General features: G+C 40.4%; 1 protein-coding gene across 1 annotated transcript in view; it reads right to left on the bottom strand.

Moving 5' to 3' along the window:
• Positions 1 to 19,778, bottom strand: part of ATR (ATR serine/threonine kinase) — a 79,661-nt gene that overhangs the window by 48,108 nt on the left and 11,775 nt on the right. Inside the window, exons 6-19 of the mRNA XM_008171483.4 lie at positions 19,339 to 19,527; positions 17,812 to 18,041; positions 16,105 to 16,257; positions 13,399 to 13,597; positions 12,206 to 12,465; positions 10,961 to 11,151; positions 10,748 to 10,848; positions 9,791 to 9,962; positions 7,340 to 7,510; positions 6,063 to 6,257; positions 5,487 to 5,672; positions 4,805 to 4,897; positions 1,328 to 1,458; positions 995 to 1,138 (exon numbers count right to left, since the gene is read on the bottom strand). Coding sequence (XP_008169705.2) covers positions 995 to 1,138; positions 1,328 to 1,458; positions 4,805 to 4,897; positions 5,487 to 5,672; positions 6,063 to 6,257; positions 7,340 to 7,510; positions 9,791 to 9,962; positions 10,748 to 10,848; positions 10,961 to 11,151; positions 12,206 to 12,465; positions 13,399 to 13,597; positions 16,105 to 16,257; positions 17,812 to 18,041; positions 19,339 to 19,527 — 2,415 coding nt within the window. The remainder of the gene's footprint in view (positions 1 to 994; positions 1,139 to 1,327; positions 1,459 to 4,804; positions 4,898 to 5,486; positions 5,673 to 6,062; positions 6,258 to 7,339; positions 7,511 to 9,790; positions 9,963 to 10,747; positions 10,849 to 10,960; positions 11,152 to 12,205; positions 12,466 to 13,398; positions 13,598 to 16,104; positions 16,258 to 17,811; positions 18,042 to 19,338; positions 19,528 to 19,778) is intronic.

Below are 19,778 nucleotides of genomic sequence, written 5' to 3'. Positions count from 1 at the left end.
GAAACTCTCCTCCTCCTGGGAACTGGGAGAAGGATGAGAATAATCTAGTTTTGTTTTGCTTCCCATTCTGGGAAAACACACATAAAACATATCTACCCAATGTGAACCAATATAGCAAACCAATGTGCTCCAAAGATTGCTTAACCTATAGTGCTTCCCATTGGCCAGGAACAGCGAACCGCGACCACTGGGAGCTGCGGGTGGCCGTGCAAATGTAAACAAACGATCTGATGGCCCGCCAGCAGATTACCCTGATGGGCTGTGTGCGGCCCGTGGGCTGGAGGTTGCCCACCACTGTTTTATAGGCAACATAGTTCTTGACTAAGATTTGGAAGATTTTTTCTGAAATATAGTATGGCTAATTACTAAAACTTGGGTCTATCATATTAGAGACCTGGATTCTATTCCCAGTTTGTATCAGTGAGAAAGGAGGCCATACTCAATAACATGGTTGTGAAGGGCACAGAATTATTAACACCTGTCACTGGAACAAACAAGTCTAGATCCCATGGTCCTTTGGTTCCCAGCCCAGTACATCTTCCCCTTAGCCCAAGGACAGTTTGATGGGGGAAACCAGCACTAACAGGGGTGACTACCATTGTCATAGCATGCCATAGACAAAATGACAGAGGCAACACAATGGGACAATGTATGTGCAATGCTAATGGAATTATCAATGGATTTTGGCAGCAAGCCAGGAACAAGCTGTATTAAGAAATACACAGGCAGGAAAATGGCAATCTTTCAACAGATTGGAACGTGACTTCATGAAAATTTGTTAGGGCTTGGCCAACATAAAGACACCTCACAGGAGCATCCGTTCCCAAATTTCAAAGTCTGCTGCAAGTTATGGAGGTGTTGGAACTCTTGAAAAACACCTTTACACTACAAAAAACCTTACCATTATTAGACAGTTTTAATATAAGGTTGCTACCACTCCCACTATCATACTTGAGCCACTAATGCATATGCAAAATATTTCCAGTGACAATACCTGTTCTCAACTATGAGAAAATAAAATATTGCTGCAGTTTCTTTTGGCTGGACATGTATCAGGGGCAACAAAGCTACTATCACATGACTGAGTAGGGAGCCAAGGTAAGCATGATCCAGGCATCGAACAAAACAGTCCCATGATCTAAATGAAAAGGAAAAACAACAACAAAAAATAAATATTTTTTTCTGCATATGGGCATTTTAAGTGAATCATGAGATGCAAACACTAAGTATTTAAAATAATTTTAGTTTCATGAGCTATAGGTATACACCAGAACACCCATACACAGAATTTGAAATAAGTTGCTGTCTGAGTACATTGTCAATTCACCTGCAGCATAATTCTGGAAAGTCATCCTTGTATCTTAAGCCTGTTCTCAGTGTAGTCATCATCTTCACTCTCACTGAACTGATATGTTTGGAACCCATAAGCTTCATTAAAGACATCAAACTGTTTAAAGCCTGAAAATAAGGAAAGCTCTCTTGAACAAAATAGATATTTGATAAATTAATTGTACAGTGAAATAAGAAATTAACTGTTAGATGTTAACTTTTGTCCATAATTTGCAGCTGAAAGTTTTATACAAGAGTTTAGTTGTTAAATCATTAATTTAATTAACACTAATTTAAAACTTTATGGTCAAAATTAAAACCACACACCATTTTCTTTGAAACCATTAAAGCAACTTCCAAATTCCTATGGTATTTGTACACAACAGTGTCTTGATTAGCTGCAATAGCAAGGCTATTGAGTAAAGGGCTCTTTGACCTGAAGAGATTTCAATCACATACAACTATTATAGTATTTCAGTGAGCTGATTGTAAAGGAAGGGCAGCCATCATGCAGAGAATTTGTATTGGAATTTGAAATCCAGTCTAATTTTAGTTACTCAGCTAATTATTAAGGACTTTCATTCATCACTATACTGCTTGTCTCATACTCCTATAACAGTTTTATCTTCAAGACTTCAGAACTTTCTTCAAGATCTTTTTGCTGCTCAAAGTAATATAGTAGTTGTCACCACCTTGATCATGGTCTTCTCAATGCTGAACACTGACTGTTGAAGAGAAACTTTACTGCTGTCATCCCTCCTTGCAGCTTATGGTTATAATGACTACATAGCACATATGGAGGTTACTCTGCCCAATAGTTTTCTAGGATTTGTGAGGCGGCACACCATCCCTCTAATAAGAGAAGGCTAACAAGTTCTTCTGGGCTCAGCCAGCACTAACCAGGCACACCTAGAAAGGTTTGCTCTGCCTGGAGAGAGAAAGCTTAAAAAGGCAAAGCCTGACAGAGGAAGGGATGATGACTAGGGAGAAGACTGCTGTATCTCAGAGACTGCAAGCTATAGGGACAGATCAATATAGAAGAAGACAGTCACAGACTTGCGACTCCTGAGACTGCATGGACCAGGTTTAAAGTGGGAGTGACCCAAAAGAAAGGGCTGAAGGCAGATCCTAACCCTGATTAAAGACGCTATACCTGCAGATAAGCCAAACCCCAAAGGGATGACAAAAAAGACTGCACCACCTTTGTCTCTTTTTTATTCTGATTATCCCTGTCTCAGGGGAGGGAGAGAGAAAAGAACCTTTTTGTTTGTTTTGTTTTCTTTGGAGAATTCCCTGTGTGCCACAAGCAAGGAATGACTCTATAAGCAAAGCAAACCAAATCATGGTCGGGGGGGGAGGGGGGAGAGAGAAGGAGGGGAACGGGAGACTCCCCACCACTGGACACCAAAAAAGAACTGCAGCTAAGGTTTCTAAACCTCCCATCCTCCAGTTTAGTACTTTGTAGAATTCTCAGCAATTTAATAAAGGGAAATACTGACATAGAAAGTTTTCTGGAAGTCCACAATAATTCTGTAATCATGCCATTATATAAGCATCACAATGAATTCTTCTCTCAAAGAAGAAAATCGTTTGCAACAATAAGAATATGAGCCATAAGCCTCCACCATTACAGAATTTACAGTCTTTCTTTATGTAGTCTCTGGGGAACAATAACCAGACGACTAGCAAATTTCTATTATAAAAGAATGGAAATATAAATCCTTAAGTAAATAATCATTTTACTTTTTCCCTTTAAAACTTCAAACTTTGGACATGGTCATTCTCCTAAATGGTATAAACAGAACACAGCATTTTTCTTTTTACAAGATCCACATAATCTTTCCATTAAACATTACCTTCTGTAAGCATGTGTAATAAGTTCCCTTTGTATAAAAATGTTCTATTCAGAAAATAATTAATTTTCCCTTCACATTTTAAGAAGCAGGGAAAGAATCTTCCAGGCTCCCCAAATTTCACTCCCCCCCTTTTTAGAGGTCCTCATGCTGGAGAATTGTTTAATACTTATATAGTGCCCTTAGTATGCATGGCACTTTAAACAAATAAAAAAATATGATTACTTTAGAATGTAAGCTCTTCAAGGCAGGAGAGAGAGAGATAAGAAATGACAAAGAAAGGGAAGAGAAGGATGAGGATTACAATAGATAAAGAATATTAAACGTGTATGAAGCATGAAAGAAGAAATTCAGGAATAAGTTAGGGCAAGGAACGATATGCAAATAACTTCAGAGGTAAATCATGAAAATTAGATGAAAGGAGATTTTTAAATATGGATTTTAAAAGGCAGAGAGTGAAGATGCTTGCCACAAAGAGGTCATTCCAGACAAAAAGGGCCATAAAAAACATGAGGAGTGGAAAGATTCAGTGGAGCGGAGGCAGAACGTAGGGCAGGTGAAGCAAAGGCTGAGATGTAAGCAGGGGTAGATTTATGCAGCTCCTAGAAAGTGAGAAGAAGTTTAAACTTGATGTTCAAATAGACAGGAAGCCAACAAAGGGATTCAAGGGGTGACAACAAAAACAAGGTTACTCTAGCGGCAACATGTTTGATAGACTGAAGGAAGAGTCAGTAAGGTCAGAGGAAGTGGTGGCTACAGTAGTCCAGGCAAAAGAAACAGAGAACCCTATCATGAATCAACAGTGGGATAGAAGAGGAGACAGATTTTAGAAATGTTATAGCGGAAGAGTAATAAGATTTGACAAGAGACTAGTTGGGGAAAAAACAACAAAGTGGAACTGAATTAGTGAGCTTGAATGACTAGGAAAATAGTGGAGCTGTCAATGGTTATGGTGAAGGAGGCAGAGAAAGAGTATATAGCTGCGAAATCTCAGCAGATGTTTTAGCCTTGTTACATTTGAGAGAGTGGCAGAATATCCAGGAGATATCAGAAAGACAGGAAGAAATGTGAGCCCGGACTATGGAGGAAAAGTCTGGGTCCAGAGGAAGATTTGAGAATCATCAGGCTGGAAGCAAGACAAGAGATCATGGGAGGACAGACTTCTAGGAACAACAGAAAGGGGGAAGAAGAGGAGTCAATATAGATAAGGTGGAAGGAGTGTTCACCTAAGTTAAGAGGCAAATGAAGCAAGGACAGAGCCATATAATGTAAAGATGAGAGTATCTCAAAAAGAACTCTACAATATCAAAAGCGGGAAAGAGATCCAAAGGTGACCTTTAGATTTGGCAAGGCAGAGGTTATTTCATTTCAACTGGAAGCAGCTCCACAGAAACGGTCAGCACCACTCATCTGCCAGAAAGGGCTGCTTAAAAGAGAAACTGGCACATTTCTCATGGCTAAAAGGTATTGCCTCAGAATTTTCAGATTTTGCCATGAGCTTAATACCAATTTCAAAGCAACAACTTCATCCTTGCAAGGCAGCTTACTGTGTTGGCCATCATGTTGCCTGAAAACACTGCATACTTGTCCTTGTTTTACAGTTCAAACTGATGTTCACTCACCATTTTCTTATCTTCAATGCCAACACTGGAGCTCAATAACTGCATGTTAAAAAAGGCCAAGATACCCAGCAATTTAGGTTGTAGATAATCAGCCTAAAAAAATAAAAAAATAAACTTTTACCAATAAGACATTCTGAAATATTTAGAGATTAAATATTAAATTGAGACAAGTTATCCATTATAGTTCCTTGTTTAAGTAAGTTTCACAGCATATTAATAATTTTTGAACAGCATGTCAGGTTTCACATTTTGCCTGACTGCATAAAGTGAATGGAAAGACATTTCACTGTAAGCACATCTTTATGGTAAAATAAAAAGGGAATCTATTGAGATAACCTAACACACATCCCAAAGGGCAAACAAAGATCCTCCAATATATATATAATTTACTTTGAGAAAGGCATTTACAGAAATATCACTGGCTGCACAGACACCATTCTATTACTTCAATTATATGGAAGTTTCTTCAACAGGTTGTGCGTTTTTATACTTATTTGTGTGTTTTGTCTCCACGTTACAGAAGCTCTATTTAATGTAGGGTACTGAAATATTAAAATTTCTTCAGGTTTTTATATATTAATTTTTAAGAGGTGCTCAAAATTTACTACACTTCCTTTCCCCTTCCTCACAGTGGAGAGTGAGATTGTTGAATTAAAAACAGATGTAACTTATTTCTCCTTACCATTAGCTCAGGTGACGTTATGTCTCTGGGTCCCTGATATAGATCATCATTCGATGCAAATGAAGCCAATATTGACAAACCATTGAAGACCTGCTGATAGTGCTCTCCTATACGTAGCAATAATTCATTATGCAATCCCTGGTAGTCTTGTCTCAACAAGCTGCCCAGTTCTATTTCGGTTTCATTCTATAAATCAATACCAACAGCAGAGAAAAAACAAATGTTATTATACTCAAAATATACAATAAAAGGTAGATTGTCTTAGGGAAAGAACCTTTGAGTCCAATAGCTCTAAGAAAAAACTTACATTCATATAACAGACGATTCAAACCTTCCAAGGCAGAGCTCTAAATTTAGCTGCCAGCTCAGAAGACATTTGTTCACAACCAAAAGGGACTGACTATAAGCTGACAAAACTATTCTCCATATACAAAAAATACATTTAGGAAACAAAATTGGTGTAATAACTTCTCATGTATTTAATATATTGTGTTTAAAGAGGAAAATATATCCCCAGCTTGTCATCTATTATTGCTCCTAATCTGCACATGTAAAGCTGGCAAATGCTCAAGTTACCTTGAGGTAGTGAAGTGCTCGCTCCAGCTCATCCTTAGAACAGGAACAGACCAAGTGGGAAAAGATGTATTTGAAGTTGTTGATTAGGATTTCTCTTCGGTTTACATTCAGCTGTTTTGCTATGGTTCGAATAAGTGCAGACGCTGCAGGACTGGCCTTGGCAGCAAGGTCAGGCAGTAGAACTTGCAGGGTTCGCTGACAAATTAAAAGCACAACACTTACAGAAAAAAATCTGTATTTAATCTTGGTATGCCAATATGAAATTATACCTGTACACCTATTATCTTGATTTAAGATTGACTTAGTGAGAGCGAATCAACAGGGATATTAGAGAGGAAAATATCTTAGTCATGGAAAGACTAATGGAAAAAGAATAATTTCATAGGGCTGCAATAATAGGAGATATGAATCCATACAAATGGCAAGTGAAAGTATAGTTTCGTCTAGTTAACCTCTCAACAAAAGGAAATCTAGAGGAAAACAAAAACAAACAAACCACAACCAGAACACTTTGTCCTGTCCAACTGTTGCACATTTCCCCACTACCAACAAACCAGATGCTGATCAAAAAAGTTTGAGCTTGTGTGAAAACTTTGGCTATGTTCCTAGTTCATATTAAAGTAGGCCTCTTCAAACAGGACAACATTAATGCAAACTAGGAATTTATAGTTCACATCTGCAGCAGCCACACGGGAAGTTACAGCGCAGAAGTTTGGTGTGCACTGCTATTCATGCTCTTGTAGTCCGATCTGCAGGGCAGTATAGACAAGCCCTTTGACCTTAAAGAAAATAAGCAGTGTTTATATTAAGGAGAGCAACAAATGAAGATGTTATTTAACCAAAGCATCTTGGTATTTTCTGCTTGAAACAAAGAACAGAAGGTTACCTAGAGAGGAGGGAAAAAAATATCCTGAATGAGGGCTCAAAAAATGGGCTCAAAATAGAGACTTTTGATTGAACATCTTATCCACTCAGAAGCTGCAGAAGCCAATAAATACTTTGAGTAAATGAGTACTTTTGTTTAATACTTGGGTAGTTTGCCTCCCCTCAGACTCTGAACCACTCAATATACCGCAGTTTCTGGATTGAACATCTCCTCCCTGCTTAAATTACCAGCAGCAATTCTAAATTATCCCAATTTATAGCTACCAACAATTAGAGGAGGAGGGGGTTAAGAAACAAATCCAGAGTTACAAGATTTACAGGAAGATAGTGGACTAAAATTTAAAAAAAATCCAAGCTCAGAAAATTCAGAAGTAAAAAACCTATCAACTCACAGACAGAAAGCGGTTGAGGTCTGGGAAATCAAATACATTGGCAATTTCAGATAACGTGTCCAGGGCCATCCTTCTCTGATGAGCAGCCTCTTGTTTTTGTAACTCATTACTCTGGCATGGAGTGTTAGAAAGTACTGCCATCTGGCTGGAGTGCAGGGATTCCACTAGAAACTAAACATTAAAAAGTAACTTTCAATATTAGTTTTCCACCTCCAGAACATAAAATCCACACTGAACAAAGATATACAGCCAAGCACTTAATCTAAGGATAAAAATTTTAGCTTCTCTTTCTTCCTGTCTACATTTTTCTTCTACTTACACTAAATTGAGGATGACCAAAACTGAAAACCATGGATCATTACATTTGACGATACTCAAGTTGTAGTTTAAAAAATTTACTTTGGAAACCTTAATGGTGGCATGTCATCCAGCTAGAAACTGATGTTACATTACTGCCTTCTGGGAATATTTAAAAACGGAAAAGGACTTAACCTTTTAAATAACCTGTGGGAAAAATCACTGTTGCATTATGACTGTAACATAAGATCAAATGTAATATCAATTTTAAAAGTAGAGGAAGTGTGCCATATAATGCAAAAGATTATGTGGTTCTATTATTTCAATACTTAGGGAGCTGGGACATGAGAGGGAAACAGAATGACACTGCTGGTGTCACAAACCCAAAAGTAAGAGTCCCAGTCTTCCTTGAAAAGGTTAATTTCTTTTAGAAAATTATGTCAAATAGAACTCCTCCTATTTGTACTCTACATAAAACAAAAGCTTTTTTTAAATTTTACTTTCAGCACCACTTTTAAAAGTGAATGGGGAAAACAGGGCCTGATGAAATGCATCCTAGAATACTCAAGGAGCTAATAGAGGAGGTATCTGAGCCTCTAGCTATTATCTTTGGAAAATCATGGGAGACGGGAGAGATTCCAGAAGACTGGAAAAGGGCAAATATAGTGCCCATCTATAAAAAGGGAAATAAAAACAACCCAGGAAACTACAGACCAGTTAGTTTAACTTCTGTGCCAGGGAAGATAATGGAGCAAGTAATTAAGGAAATCATCTGCAAACACTTGGAAGGTGGTAAGGTGATAGGGAACAGCCAGCATGGATTTGTGAAGAACAAATCATGTCAAACCAATCTGATAGCTTTCTTTGATAGGATAACGAGCCTTGTGGATAAGGGTGAAGCTGTGGATGTGGTACACCTAGACTTTAGTAAGGCATTTGATACGGTCTCGCATGATATTCTTATCGATAAACTAGGCAAATACAATTTAGATGGGGCTACTATAAGGTGGGTGCATAACTGGCTGGATAACCGTACTCAGAGAGTTGTTATTAATGGTTCCCAATCCTGCTGGAAAGGCATAACGAGTGGGGTTCCGCAGGGGTCTGTTTTGGGACCGGAGCTGTTCAATATCTTCATCAACGACTTAGATATTGGCATAGAAAGTACGCTTATTAAGTTTGAGGATGATACCAAACTGGGAGGGATTGCAACTGCTTTGGAGGACAGGGTCATAATTCAAAATGATCTGGACAAATTGGAGAAATGGGCAGAGGTAAACAGGATGAAGTTTAACAAAGATAAATGCAAAGTGCTCCACCTAGGAAGGAAAAATCAGTTTCACACATACAGAATGGGAAGAGACTGTCTAGGAAGGAGTACGGCAGAAACGGATCTAGGGGTTATAGTGAACCACAAGCTAAATATGAGTCAACAGTGTGATGCTGTTGCAAAAAAAGCAAACATGATTCTGGGATGTATTAACAGGTGTGTTGTGAGCAAGACACGAGAAGTCATTCTTCCGCTCTACTCTGCTCTGGTTAGGCCTCAGCTGGAGTATTGTGTCCAGTTCTGGGCACCGCATTTTAAAAAAGATGTGGAGAAATTGGAGCGGGTCCAGAGAAGAGCAACAAGAATGATTAAAGGTCTTGAGAACATGACCTATGAAGGAAGGCTGAAAGAATTGGGTTTGTTTAGTTTGGAAAAGAGAAGACTGAGAGGGGACATGATAGCAGTTTTCAGGTATTTAAAAGGGTGTCATAAGGAGGAGGGAGAAAACTTGTTCACCTTAGCCTCTAAGGATAGAACCAGAAGCAATGGGTTTAAACTGCAGCAAGGGAGGTCTAGGTTGGACATTAGGAAAAAGTTCCTAACTGTCAGGGTGGTTAAACACTGGAATAAATTGCCTAGGGAGGTTGTGGAATCTCCATCTCTGGAGATATTTAAGAGTAGGTTAGATAAATGTCTATCAGGGATGGTCTAGACAGTATTTGGTCCTGCCATGAGGGCAGGGGACTGGACTCGATGACCTCTCGAGGTCCCTTCCAGTCCTAGAATCTATGAATCTATGAATTGCCACACAAATTCACATCTGTTTTCCTTTGCAACCTAGCAATATAATGTGTGCTCCCGAAAGTAATACTCTTTTTCCTCACCTGACAGATAGGTTTCTTGTACTGACTGAAAAGGGCTTGCAGTTTTATAGACTTGGCGGCAGCCAGTGCTCTAATTTCCGTATATGCTGCTCCAGCCACAGATGCTGACTTTGACAACAAACAGTGCAACAAATGCAAGAGCGCAAATGGTACCAAATCCCCTTTCGCTGCCCTTTCAAAAGTGAGCAGAAAAAAATTACACTGTTAGCATGAAATGCTAGTTACAACACTAGTGAGACTACCTCTAACATATGCAGGTTACCATGATAAATACAATTTGTCACTGTATTTTTATATAATCTCCTATTGTACACAAAATGGATGCCATGGTAAAGAACAGATGATTTCAACAAATATGAATATATAGTATTTAATCATCATTTAGTATAAAGACTTACTCTTTGAATGGACTTGTCTTTATTAATTATAATTAGGCTTGGCAGAATTGAACTTTTAAAATTAATTTTGAAGGATAATATCTTTATTTTATCAATTTAAATTTTCACACTTTTAAGAAATTATGGGATGTCAGACAAGAATTATTTAGTGATAGTAGACAATGAGATTCAAAAAGTTAAATACTGAACCGTAACCATAATCATATGTGGAAATATTTGTCAGTTTGTGTGTGTACAGTGAAATCAACATTTCTCAATAAAAATCGAATCCTTCCAAAACCAATTATAATGCTATCTTTTCCTAAAGAAAAAAAATACTGTCACTTGGGCTCTGACCCTACACAATTGGACCTATGACAGAAGACCCTTCCACGTGGAACCCTAGTGAATACACCAAGGCTCAGTACAGATGCAAGGGTCTGCCTGTGTGGATGTATCTGTAAAGATGGGGCTCTGAAGAGTATTATTCTTGTATTCACACCTGTGCAACAAGTTTCTCGGAACTATATACCGAAAATACTTACGAATGTTCAAAATAAAACATACAACCAAAAGGTACCTTCCAATATCCCCTGTTGTTAGAATTAATGTATCCTTCAACTCATTATTTCTTGAAATTTTAGCATTTGTATAGGCCTCTTTCATTCTTGAAACAAAAAGCTGAAAAAACAAATTTGAAATGGACAAAGTATTCAACACATTAGTTAAACAAGATTGTTTTTGTTGTAACAGTTTTGCATTTTTGGCATTAGAAAAGAAATCTTGGGTTCACCTCTTTTATGAATCCTTCCTCAGAGTCCAAGGATGCCAATATGTTCCTGATATTGTCACTGAATGCCACTCTTACATCTTTATCAGGATCTTCCATTAGATTTAGTAAAGCTCCAACAAGAATCTTTACATCCAATTCATCATCTCTAAAGTCCAGATGTTTGCAAAGATGAGGTATATTCTCCATAAATGCTAAGGGAGAGAGAAATGGGTTGAAGAAGGAAAAGGAAGATAAGTGTTTAATTCTTTTAAAAACGTACCAGAATAATTAATGATAAAATAACATACAAAAACATCAAACAGCCTGTTTTATATTTCATAAAGCTATTAAAAAATGTGTCAAACAAAATGGCTATTTATAATTCAGATTTATATCAAATGTTAGACTTCTACTGAAAGGTACAGAATGAGTAACTACAGTAGATATTAGATTTAATTGGACTTAGTATCAGATGTTAGTTGTAGATGTTAAGTTAACCATGCTTGAAAGTTCATGTTTATATATCTATAGTGACATTTGTTGAGCAATATGGTGTACAGAAATACACAAGTGGCTACTGTAGTTTGTTTACACTGTGCATCATCGTAACTACTTTGTGAATGCTGACTGTACATTAGCCAATAAAAATATTAAGATGTCAGTTGTGTGGGTTGAGGAACAGAAGCTGATAGGATATGTCAAGCATTCATTTTTTTTTGCTTCTGCCAGCTAGAGCCAATGGAAAATATCATGAGCACAATTTCTCTTTGCTTCCAGAAAGCTTGCATATTCTTGCTTCCAGAAAGCTTGCATATTCATCAACCATTTCAAAAGTCAAGTGCTTGACCTATTTGGGAAGGAGGTCTACTATTAATTTATAACATACTTAAAAGAAAGCAAATAAAGATTGAGAAAATGGGATGGGAGACAAAAAAGAGTGGAATTAGTGAAAGGTATTAAATAGAAGATAACGTTAACAATTAAGGAGAGGCCCTTTAGTGCTAAATGCTAAGCAACCACAATCCTCATTGACTTCAACACGAGTTGAGGGCACTCAGCGGTGAGGTATCACAGGTCAGACTTACCAACACATAAGTTGTGTTGTCAGACCATACGCAAACACTCTTCTTCTCACCTACTGTACAAGTTGCAGGTTGATAGAAGGAATACAACACAGAAGTCGGGTGGCGAAAAAGGACAGTGCAAGTAATTTTAGTATACTACATAAGAGCGTGAAGGCTAAGAAAAAAAATAAAATCACTTTACCTAGCTTTACTGAACTAGGTACTTTGCTTTCAAGAAGATTAAAAAATGGCTTGAAAATGGAGGCTTTCACTGAACATGTATTTTCATGAGCAGAGATCACCGTGAGGCTGCTACATAAAATATCATAAGTTACATGCTCAATATCAGGTTCTGTTAATTGAGGACTTAAATTAAATGTCCCAGCAAGACAGCAAGCTAATTTCCCAACAATACTGGCACAAGCCTTCTTGACTAACTCAGATACATCATTGATTTGGTCTCTGTAATGAAAGAAGAAAAAAAATCTTCAGTATATCACTTAATGCGTCATTTGCATTTTATATGCAATACATTCAATAATTTCCATATATTTAACAAGTTAAATTAAAAAAGTGTTTACATAAATAGTTACAGTCTATAATGGCTGTTTGTTTTTCTTTTTTATCACTGACTCAAACTCTGTGATAAATCTACAAGGGAGGCGGACAGGGTAGAATGTAGATGGAGAAAGAAATTATATCTTTAATCTGGTATACTAACACAGGAATAGGCTGGCTGCATGTGCAAAATTGGGCAGAGGGTAAGGTAGGTACATAGGAGGGGGACGGGTGAAAGAAAACAGAATGGGACTGTATAAAAAGCTATGAGGCACAAGCATAACTTCTTTCACAGTTTGTTGCACAATGAACCCCCTTCCCCATGTTTGTTTTTGTTTATCTAGATCAGGGGTAGGCAATCTATGGCACGTGTGCCGAAGGTGGCACACAAGCTGATTTTCAGTGGCACTCACACTGCCCGGGTCCTGGCCACCAGTCTGGGGGGCTCTGCATTTTAATTTAATTTTAAATTAATCTTCTTAAATATTTAAAAAACCTTATTTACTTTATATACAACAATAGTTTAGTTATATATTATAGACTTATAGAAAGAGACCTTTTAAAAACATTAACATGTATTACTGGCACGCGAAACCTTTAATTAGAGTGAATAAATGAAGAGTTGGCACACCACTTCTGAAAGGTTGCCTACTCCTGATCTAGACAAAGATTGATGGGCAGAGAATGTGTCTTTTATATGTTCTGAGAGATCCTTAGTACATTTTGGATGCTATATAAATAAATAATAAAATAACAATCCACCAACACTAACATTCCTGTACTAGTTTTCTTTTTCAAGCATGTAATCGGAAAAGTGAAAGCAGCACTAATACATACAAGAGAGATTTGGGAATTATGCTGTAGGATTTCACACTTAATTGGTGCAGGAGGACAGGGAATCCTTTAACACAACTAGCTCGGATGACTTCATGGGGACTCTGTAGTGCCCAATGGTAAACACATTTTCTCCAATCCAAACATATGTTTTTTGGGAACAGAGACAGAAGGAATACACAGTGCGACTGAGTTTGAGGTGCTATGGAGGAGAAGAGGGAGAAAAAACAAAACAAAAATCAAACATTACATAAGGCTTTGAATACTGTTAGTTCTTTGTTGTTGCCAATAGGAAAGAAAGAACAAGACAAACTGGTGGAAAGAAAATATACTGTAGAAATATGAGACAATTTCTTTAAGGCAATTAATACAAGGCACACCTATGTCTCAGGTTTTGCAAACAGACTTAATATGCTATGGTTTATATACACCATTTCTTCTGTTTTAATCTTTGCTCTCTCATTTAAATAAGCTATTTTTTTCCTCATGCAGTGTTAACCTAGCCATATTGTTCTCATATAAGGCTATGTTTTAGTCATGGGTATTTTTAGTAAAAGTCATGGACAGGTCACCGGCCGTAAACAAAAATTCATGGGCTCAGTGACCTGTCCATGACTTTTACTAAAAATACCCACTATGACTAAAACTTGGGTGGCGGTGCTTGGGGGGGAGGAGGCAGTCCAGGGGCGCTGCGGGTGCTGGTGGAGGTGACCCGGGACCCGCGCTGGAGGGGGGGAGAGGAGGCGGTCCAGGGGCGCTGAGGGTGCTGGGGGAGGTGACCCGGGACCTGCGCTGAGGGGGGAGGGGGGAGGAGGTGGTCTGGGGGCGCTGCAGGTGCTGGGGGAGGTGACCCGGGACCCGCGCTGGTGCTGGGGGTATTGGCGGGGTTTCCTACCGGCTCTGTTCCTGCAGCTCCTAGGTGGCAGAGGCTCCTCCACTGATCCCACCACAAGCATAGCCAATGGGAGCTGCAGGGGCAGGCAGCGCGCAGCACAAAGACGCCCCTCCGCCACCTAGGAGCTTCAGGGGGCCCCCCACCCCAGGTAAGCACGCCACTCACACCCCTGCCCCTAGCCCTGAGCCCCCTCCCACACACCCAAACTGCTGCTGCTTGCCGCTCAGGCAGCCCCTGGGTCAACACCAGCTGCTGCAGAAGTCACAGAAAGTCACGGAATCCGTGACTTCCATGACCTCCGTAACAAATTTGCAGCCTTAACAATTAACACAGGCCATAAAACAAAGGTATACGGTGTGGCCAAGTTAACATTGTAAGAAACTTCTTCCCCAAACCTTTCTACTGCATCAACTCTATTTTTACCATTTAACATGCTTACACATGTTCAGAGGTGTTCCTCTAATAATTCCATATTTGTAGGTGACACAATCCTTGCAGAAGCTGTTTGGTGATGTATTGGTATCTAAAGAGACAACTAAACGCATTTACGACTAAAAAGAGAGATAGACTTGGGAGTCCTTATAAATCATAAAGAAACCAGCTAGCTTTGAAGACTGGGCCAAAAGAAATCTGATGAGGTTCAACAAGGACAAGTGCAGAGTCCTGCACTTAGGATGGAAGAATCCCATGCATTGCTACAGGCTGGGAACCAACTGGCTAAGCAGCAGTTCTGCAGAAAGGGACCTGGGGACTACAGTGGATGAGAAGCTGGATATGAGTCAACAGTGTGCCCTTGTTGCCAAGGCTAATGGCCTATTGGGCTGCATTAGTAGGAGAACTGCCAGAAGATGAGGGAAGTGATTATTCCCCTCTATTCAGTACTGGTGAGGCCACATTTGGAGTACTACATCCAGTTTTGGGCCCTCCACTACAGAAAGGATGTGGAGAAATTGGAGACAGGCCAGAGGAGGGCAACGAAAACGATTAGGCGGCTGGGGCACATGACTTAGGAGAAGAGGCTGAGGAAACTGGGCTCATTTAGACTGCAGAAGAGTGAGGGGGTATTTGATAGCAGCCTCCAACTACTTGAAGGAGGGTTTGAAAGAGGATGGAGCTAGGCTGTTCCCAGTGGTGGCAGATGACAGAGCAAGAAGCAATAGTCTCAAATTGCAGTGGCGGAGGTCTAGGTTGGATATTAGGAAAAACTATTTCACTAAGAGGGTGGTTGGATATTAGGAAAAACTATTTCACTAAGAGGGTGGTGAAGCACTGGAATGGGTTACCTAGCGAGGTGGTGGAATCTCCATCCTTAGAGGTTTTTAAGGCCTGGCTTGACAAAGCCCTGACTGGGATGATTTAGTTGGGGTTGGGTCCTGCTTTGAGCAGGGGGTTGGACTAGATGACCTCCTGAGGTCTCTTCCAACCCTAATCTTCTATGATAGCTTTCTGGCACTTTAAACATCTCCTCTCAAATGCAACATATGGCTGGAAAGAGATACAGATTTGAGGATTTGGTTGGGCAGTTCACTGTTCTCTATTGTGTCAGACTGACTGGATATTCATGGATACAACATTGCATCAGTTCACATTCAGAAGATTACCCATACAACCATATGGGCTAGAATCTTCAGTGAAATTTTATGTTGAACATAAGTTGATAGGTAAGGCCTGGTACATACCAAATTATGCTTCCTGTTTGTCACTAGCAAATGGATTTATGAAGCCCATATGAAAGGAACAGCAATGTATATGCAGCATATTAAATACACAAATGTGCAATCATAGAAGAGCTCTAATATGGTATCCATACTTACAGAAACTATTTGCAATCTGTTGGCTCAGATCTAGAAGATCTGAGCTGAAAGGAGACAGCTTGAAAGAAGAGTCATCAGAATGGCCATATATCCATGGCAGAGATAACATTCCACATAAATTTTCAAGAATCTGATCATTAAGATGGCTCTTCCCTAGGGAAAACCCACATAAAACCATATTTGTTAGTCTACATGGCTTACAAAATGGATGTGTATATTATACTTTATTTAGTTACAGAGTAGAATACATTATATTTTCCTAAAGAGAAGTACAGTACCAATCCACCCATGTTATCAGAATTCTGCATTTTAGAAGTGAAACAGTAAAGCAATTATGTATTAGAGCAAAACATTCTGAAGTTATGTGAAAAAAGTACCAACTACAAAGTTCATTTCTTAGGCACAGTCACTGTCCACAAATTGGTTTTGGCCAAAGAAGAAGAGAGACAACAGAAGCACACACAAATGAAAAAGGAAACAGTTTATTAGTTTTCAAGACGGATGCATTCCACAAAGAAAAGTCTTCCCACAACCTCCCAGTTGATGAAACTGCCTTTAATGCAACTAGGATTCCTATGTGTACAGTAACTCCTCACTTAAAGTCGTCCCGATTAACGTTATTTCGTTGCTGATCAATTAGGGAACATGCTCATTTAAAGTTGTGCAATGCTCCCTTCTAACGTCATTTGGCAGCCTCCTGCTTTGTCCACTGCTTGCAGGAAGAGCAGCCCGTTGGAGCTAGCTGGTGGGGGCATGTAACCAGCGTGGACCAGCAGCCCCCCTATCAGCTCCCCACTCCCGTAAGTTCCCTGTGCAGCAGTCGCCCAGCAGGCTAGCAATTGGCAGTTCAGCTGTCCCTCCCCCCACTGCCATGTGCTGCTCCTGCCCTCTGCCTTGGAGCTGCTCCCTGAGCCTCCTGCTTACTGTGCGGGGGGGGGGAGGGGGAAAGAAGGAAGAGGGCTAATTTCAGGGTGTCCCCCTGCTCCTACACCCTGCTTACCCCTTCTCCATATAGAGCAGGGTGGGGACACGGACGGAGAGAGACAGAGAGAGCTTGGGGCAGCAGCTGCTGTCTCAACTTCCTGATCCACTTAAAAAGACAATGCACTTAAGAGTGGGTCAGCTTACTTAAAGGGGCAGTGTGCATTTCTCTCTCCCACACACAAGGTGCATGTCTGTCTCTGTCTGCTATGCTGTCTCCCCTCCCCTCCTGCTGCCTTTAACAACGTGTTAACCCTTGAGGGCTCAGCCAAGTGCTAGTTCATCAAGGCATTCCCTGAGAAATACCCCACCCTCTTCCACCCTCTGACTACACCACCTCAACCAAGCTTCACAATCATCATAGCTGTGAAGGGTATTAAATTGTTTGTTTAAAACGTAGTGTGTGTGTGTGTGTGTGTGTGTGTAGTTTTTTGTCTGGTGAAAAAAATTTCCCTGGAACCTAACCTCCCCATTTACATTAATTCTTATGGGGAAATTGGATTCGCTTAACATCATTTCGCTTAAAGTCGCATTTTTCAGGAACATAACTACAACGTTAAGCGAGGACTTACTGTACATTGAAAAGTGGAGCATTAAGCTCAGGCACAAAGTCTAAACTTTAATAAATTCATCCATCACAACAAACCAGCCAACTTCTATCTGCATTTTTAAGTTTACCAAGTATCAGAATTCAGCAAAGAGCTTTTAATTTCAACAGCTTCTCACCTTGCATATAAAATAAAGCATCAAAGATTTTCACTATTCTGTCAATCACTGGCTCCAGGTTAGCAATCTGAGCAGTAGACGCTAAAATGTTCCTGCAGACTGTCACTACTTTCACAATGAAGTCAGAAGAAATCCAGATCAGTTGTAAATTCACCTCAGAATCTGAAGACCAAGCAGCATTACGTTTATGACTGCTTAAGCTACACATATGAGCAACTTTATGATCCATGCTATTAAAGAAAAACATTTAGAAATCATGTGAACGTTGTAATGTTGTGAGTTTTTTCTAAATTATAACCAAAAGTCTATCTATGAAAACGTTCCTATTTCAAAATGCAGGCAGCTTTCCTGCAGTTGCATGCAGATACAGTAACTCCCCACTTAACGTCCTCTCGCTTAACGTTGTTTTGATTTTACATCCCTGCTCAATTACAGAACATGCTCCATTTAAAGTTGTGCAATGCTTCGCTAGAACGCCATTTGGCTGCCTGCTTTGTCCACAGCTGGCAGCCCCCCATCAGCTCCCCTATGCTCCCCCCCCCGCCCCCACAGCACCTCCCACCGGCCAGCAGACCCCATGGATCAGCGCCTTCCGCCTCCTCCCCCCGGCAATCAACTGGCTTGTGGTGTTCCGGAGGGCGGGGGGAGGAGTGAGGATTCAGCGCGGCAGCTCCTCCTTCCTCCCTTGCCTCCTGAAGGCTGCAAGCCAGCTGACTGCCATGGGCAGGAGGCAGGGGAGGGAGGGGGGAGCCTACGCGCCAAGTTCTCGCTCCTCCCGCCTCCCTCCTGCCCTCGGAATGTCGCAAGCCAGCTGATTTCCGCGGGCAGGAGGGAGGAGCGAGGATGCGGCACATCTCCCCCCTCCCTCCCCTGCCTCCTGCCCGCAGCAATCAGCTGGCTTCAGGAGGCAGGGGAGGGAGGGGGAGTCTGTGCGCCGAGTCCTCGCTCCTCCTCCCACCCCACTGAATTCTGCAAGCCAGCTGATTGCCACGGGCAGGAGGCAGGAGAGGGAGAAGCGAGGATGTGGCGTGCGGAGTAAAGGGGGAGGGAGGGAAGAACAGGCAGGTTAACGGTGGGGGCTTGGGAGAAGGGGTGACGTGGGCGGGCCGAGGGTTGAGCCCCCCGCCCCTGATGCTTGCAGAGTAGGGGAAGCTGACGCTGCTGCTGAGCAACATGCATCTCCTAGCCTACAGCACCTTCAGCTTCCTTGCCTGCCTCACTGTCTCCAGTGCCAGTGGGCTGTGCCTGTGTGGGATAAGGCGGGGGCACCTCCCAACTATTGTACTGTACGGCAAAATAATTTCCCTGGAACCTAACCCCCCCATTTACATTCATTCTTATGGGGAAATTGGATTCACTTAACATCGTTTCACTTGAAGTCGCATTTTTCAGGAACATAACTACAACGTTAAGTGAGGAGTTACTGTATGTATACAGGTAATCTTATAGATGTTACACAAGTTTACAAAGGTGTAGTTACACATTTACAAGACACCAGTAGATAAATGGTCAACTTGGTTCTTTTACCTGTTAGAATTTTGAGAGCAATGAACAGTACACAGGGCAGCTAGTCGTAGTACTACTGCAATCCCTTCTACAATGTGAAGAATGTCTGATGTCAGAGCATCTTGCTCCAGGAGAAATACTAAGGAGGCAGCTTTCTTGTTTATTGCATTCCACAGCATGCTCTTCATTTTCATGTTCACGGGACTAAGCCTGTAATTAACCACATTATTTTAGTTTTTAAAAGTATTCATTCAGCAACATGCAATTCTTTGTAAATGATGCTAGAACTAACCAGTTTTGGAGGTAGGAATGTAGCTGTAGAAAAATGACTACTTAATTCTTATATTTTGAGTGAACCAAAAAAAAAAAAAAAAAAAAAAAAAAAAAAACTTCAGAAGCATAAATTAATATTAATTCATGAGGAATAAAGCTTTGGTCAATTATTCTTGAAAAAGTCAGCC

Source organism: Chrysemys picta, chromosome 9 (assembly GCF_011386835.1).
Source record: "Chrysemys picta bellii isolate R12L10 chromosome 9, ASM1138683v2, whole genome shotgun sequence".
NCBI classification, from domain to species: Eukaryota; Metazoa; Chordata; order Testudines; family Emydidae; genus Chrysemys; species Chrysemys picta.
The sequence above is the reverse complement of the archived record's forward strand: the minus strand, read 5'-3'. Positions and strand labels throughout refer to the sequence as shown.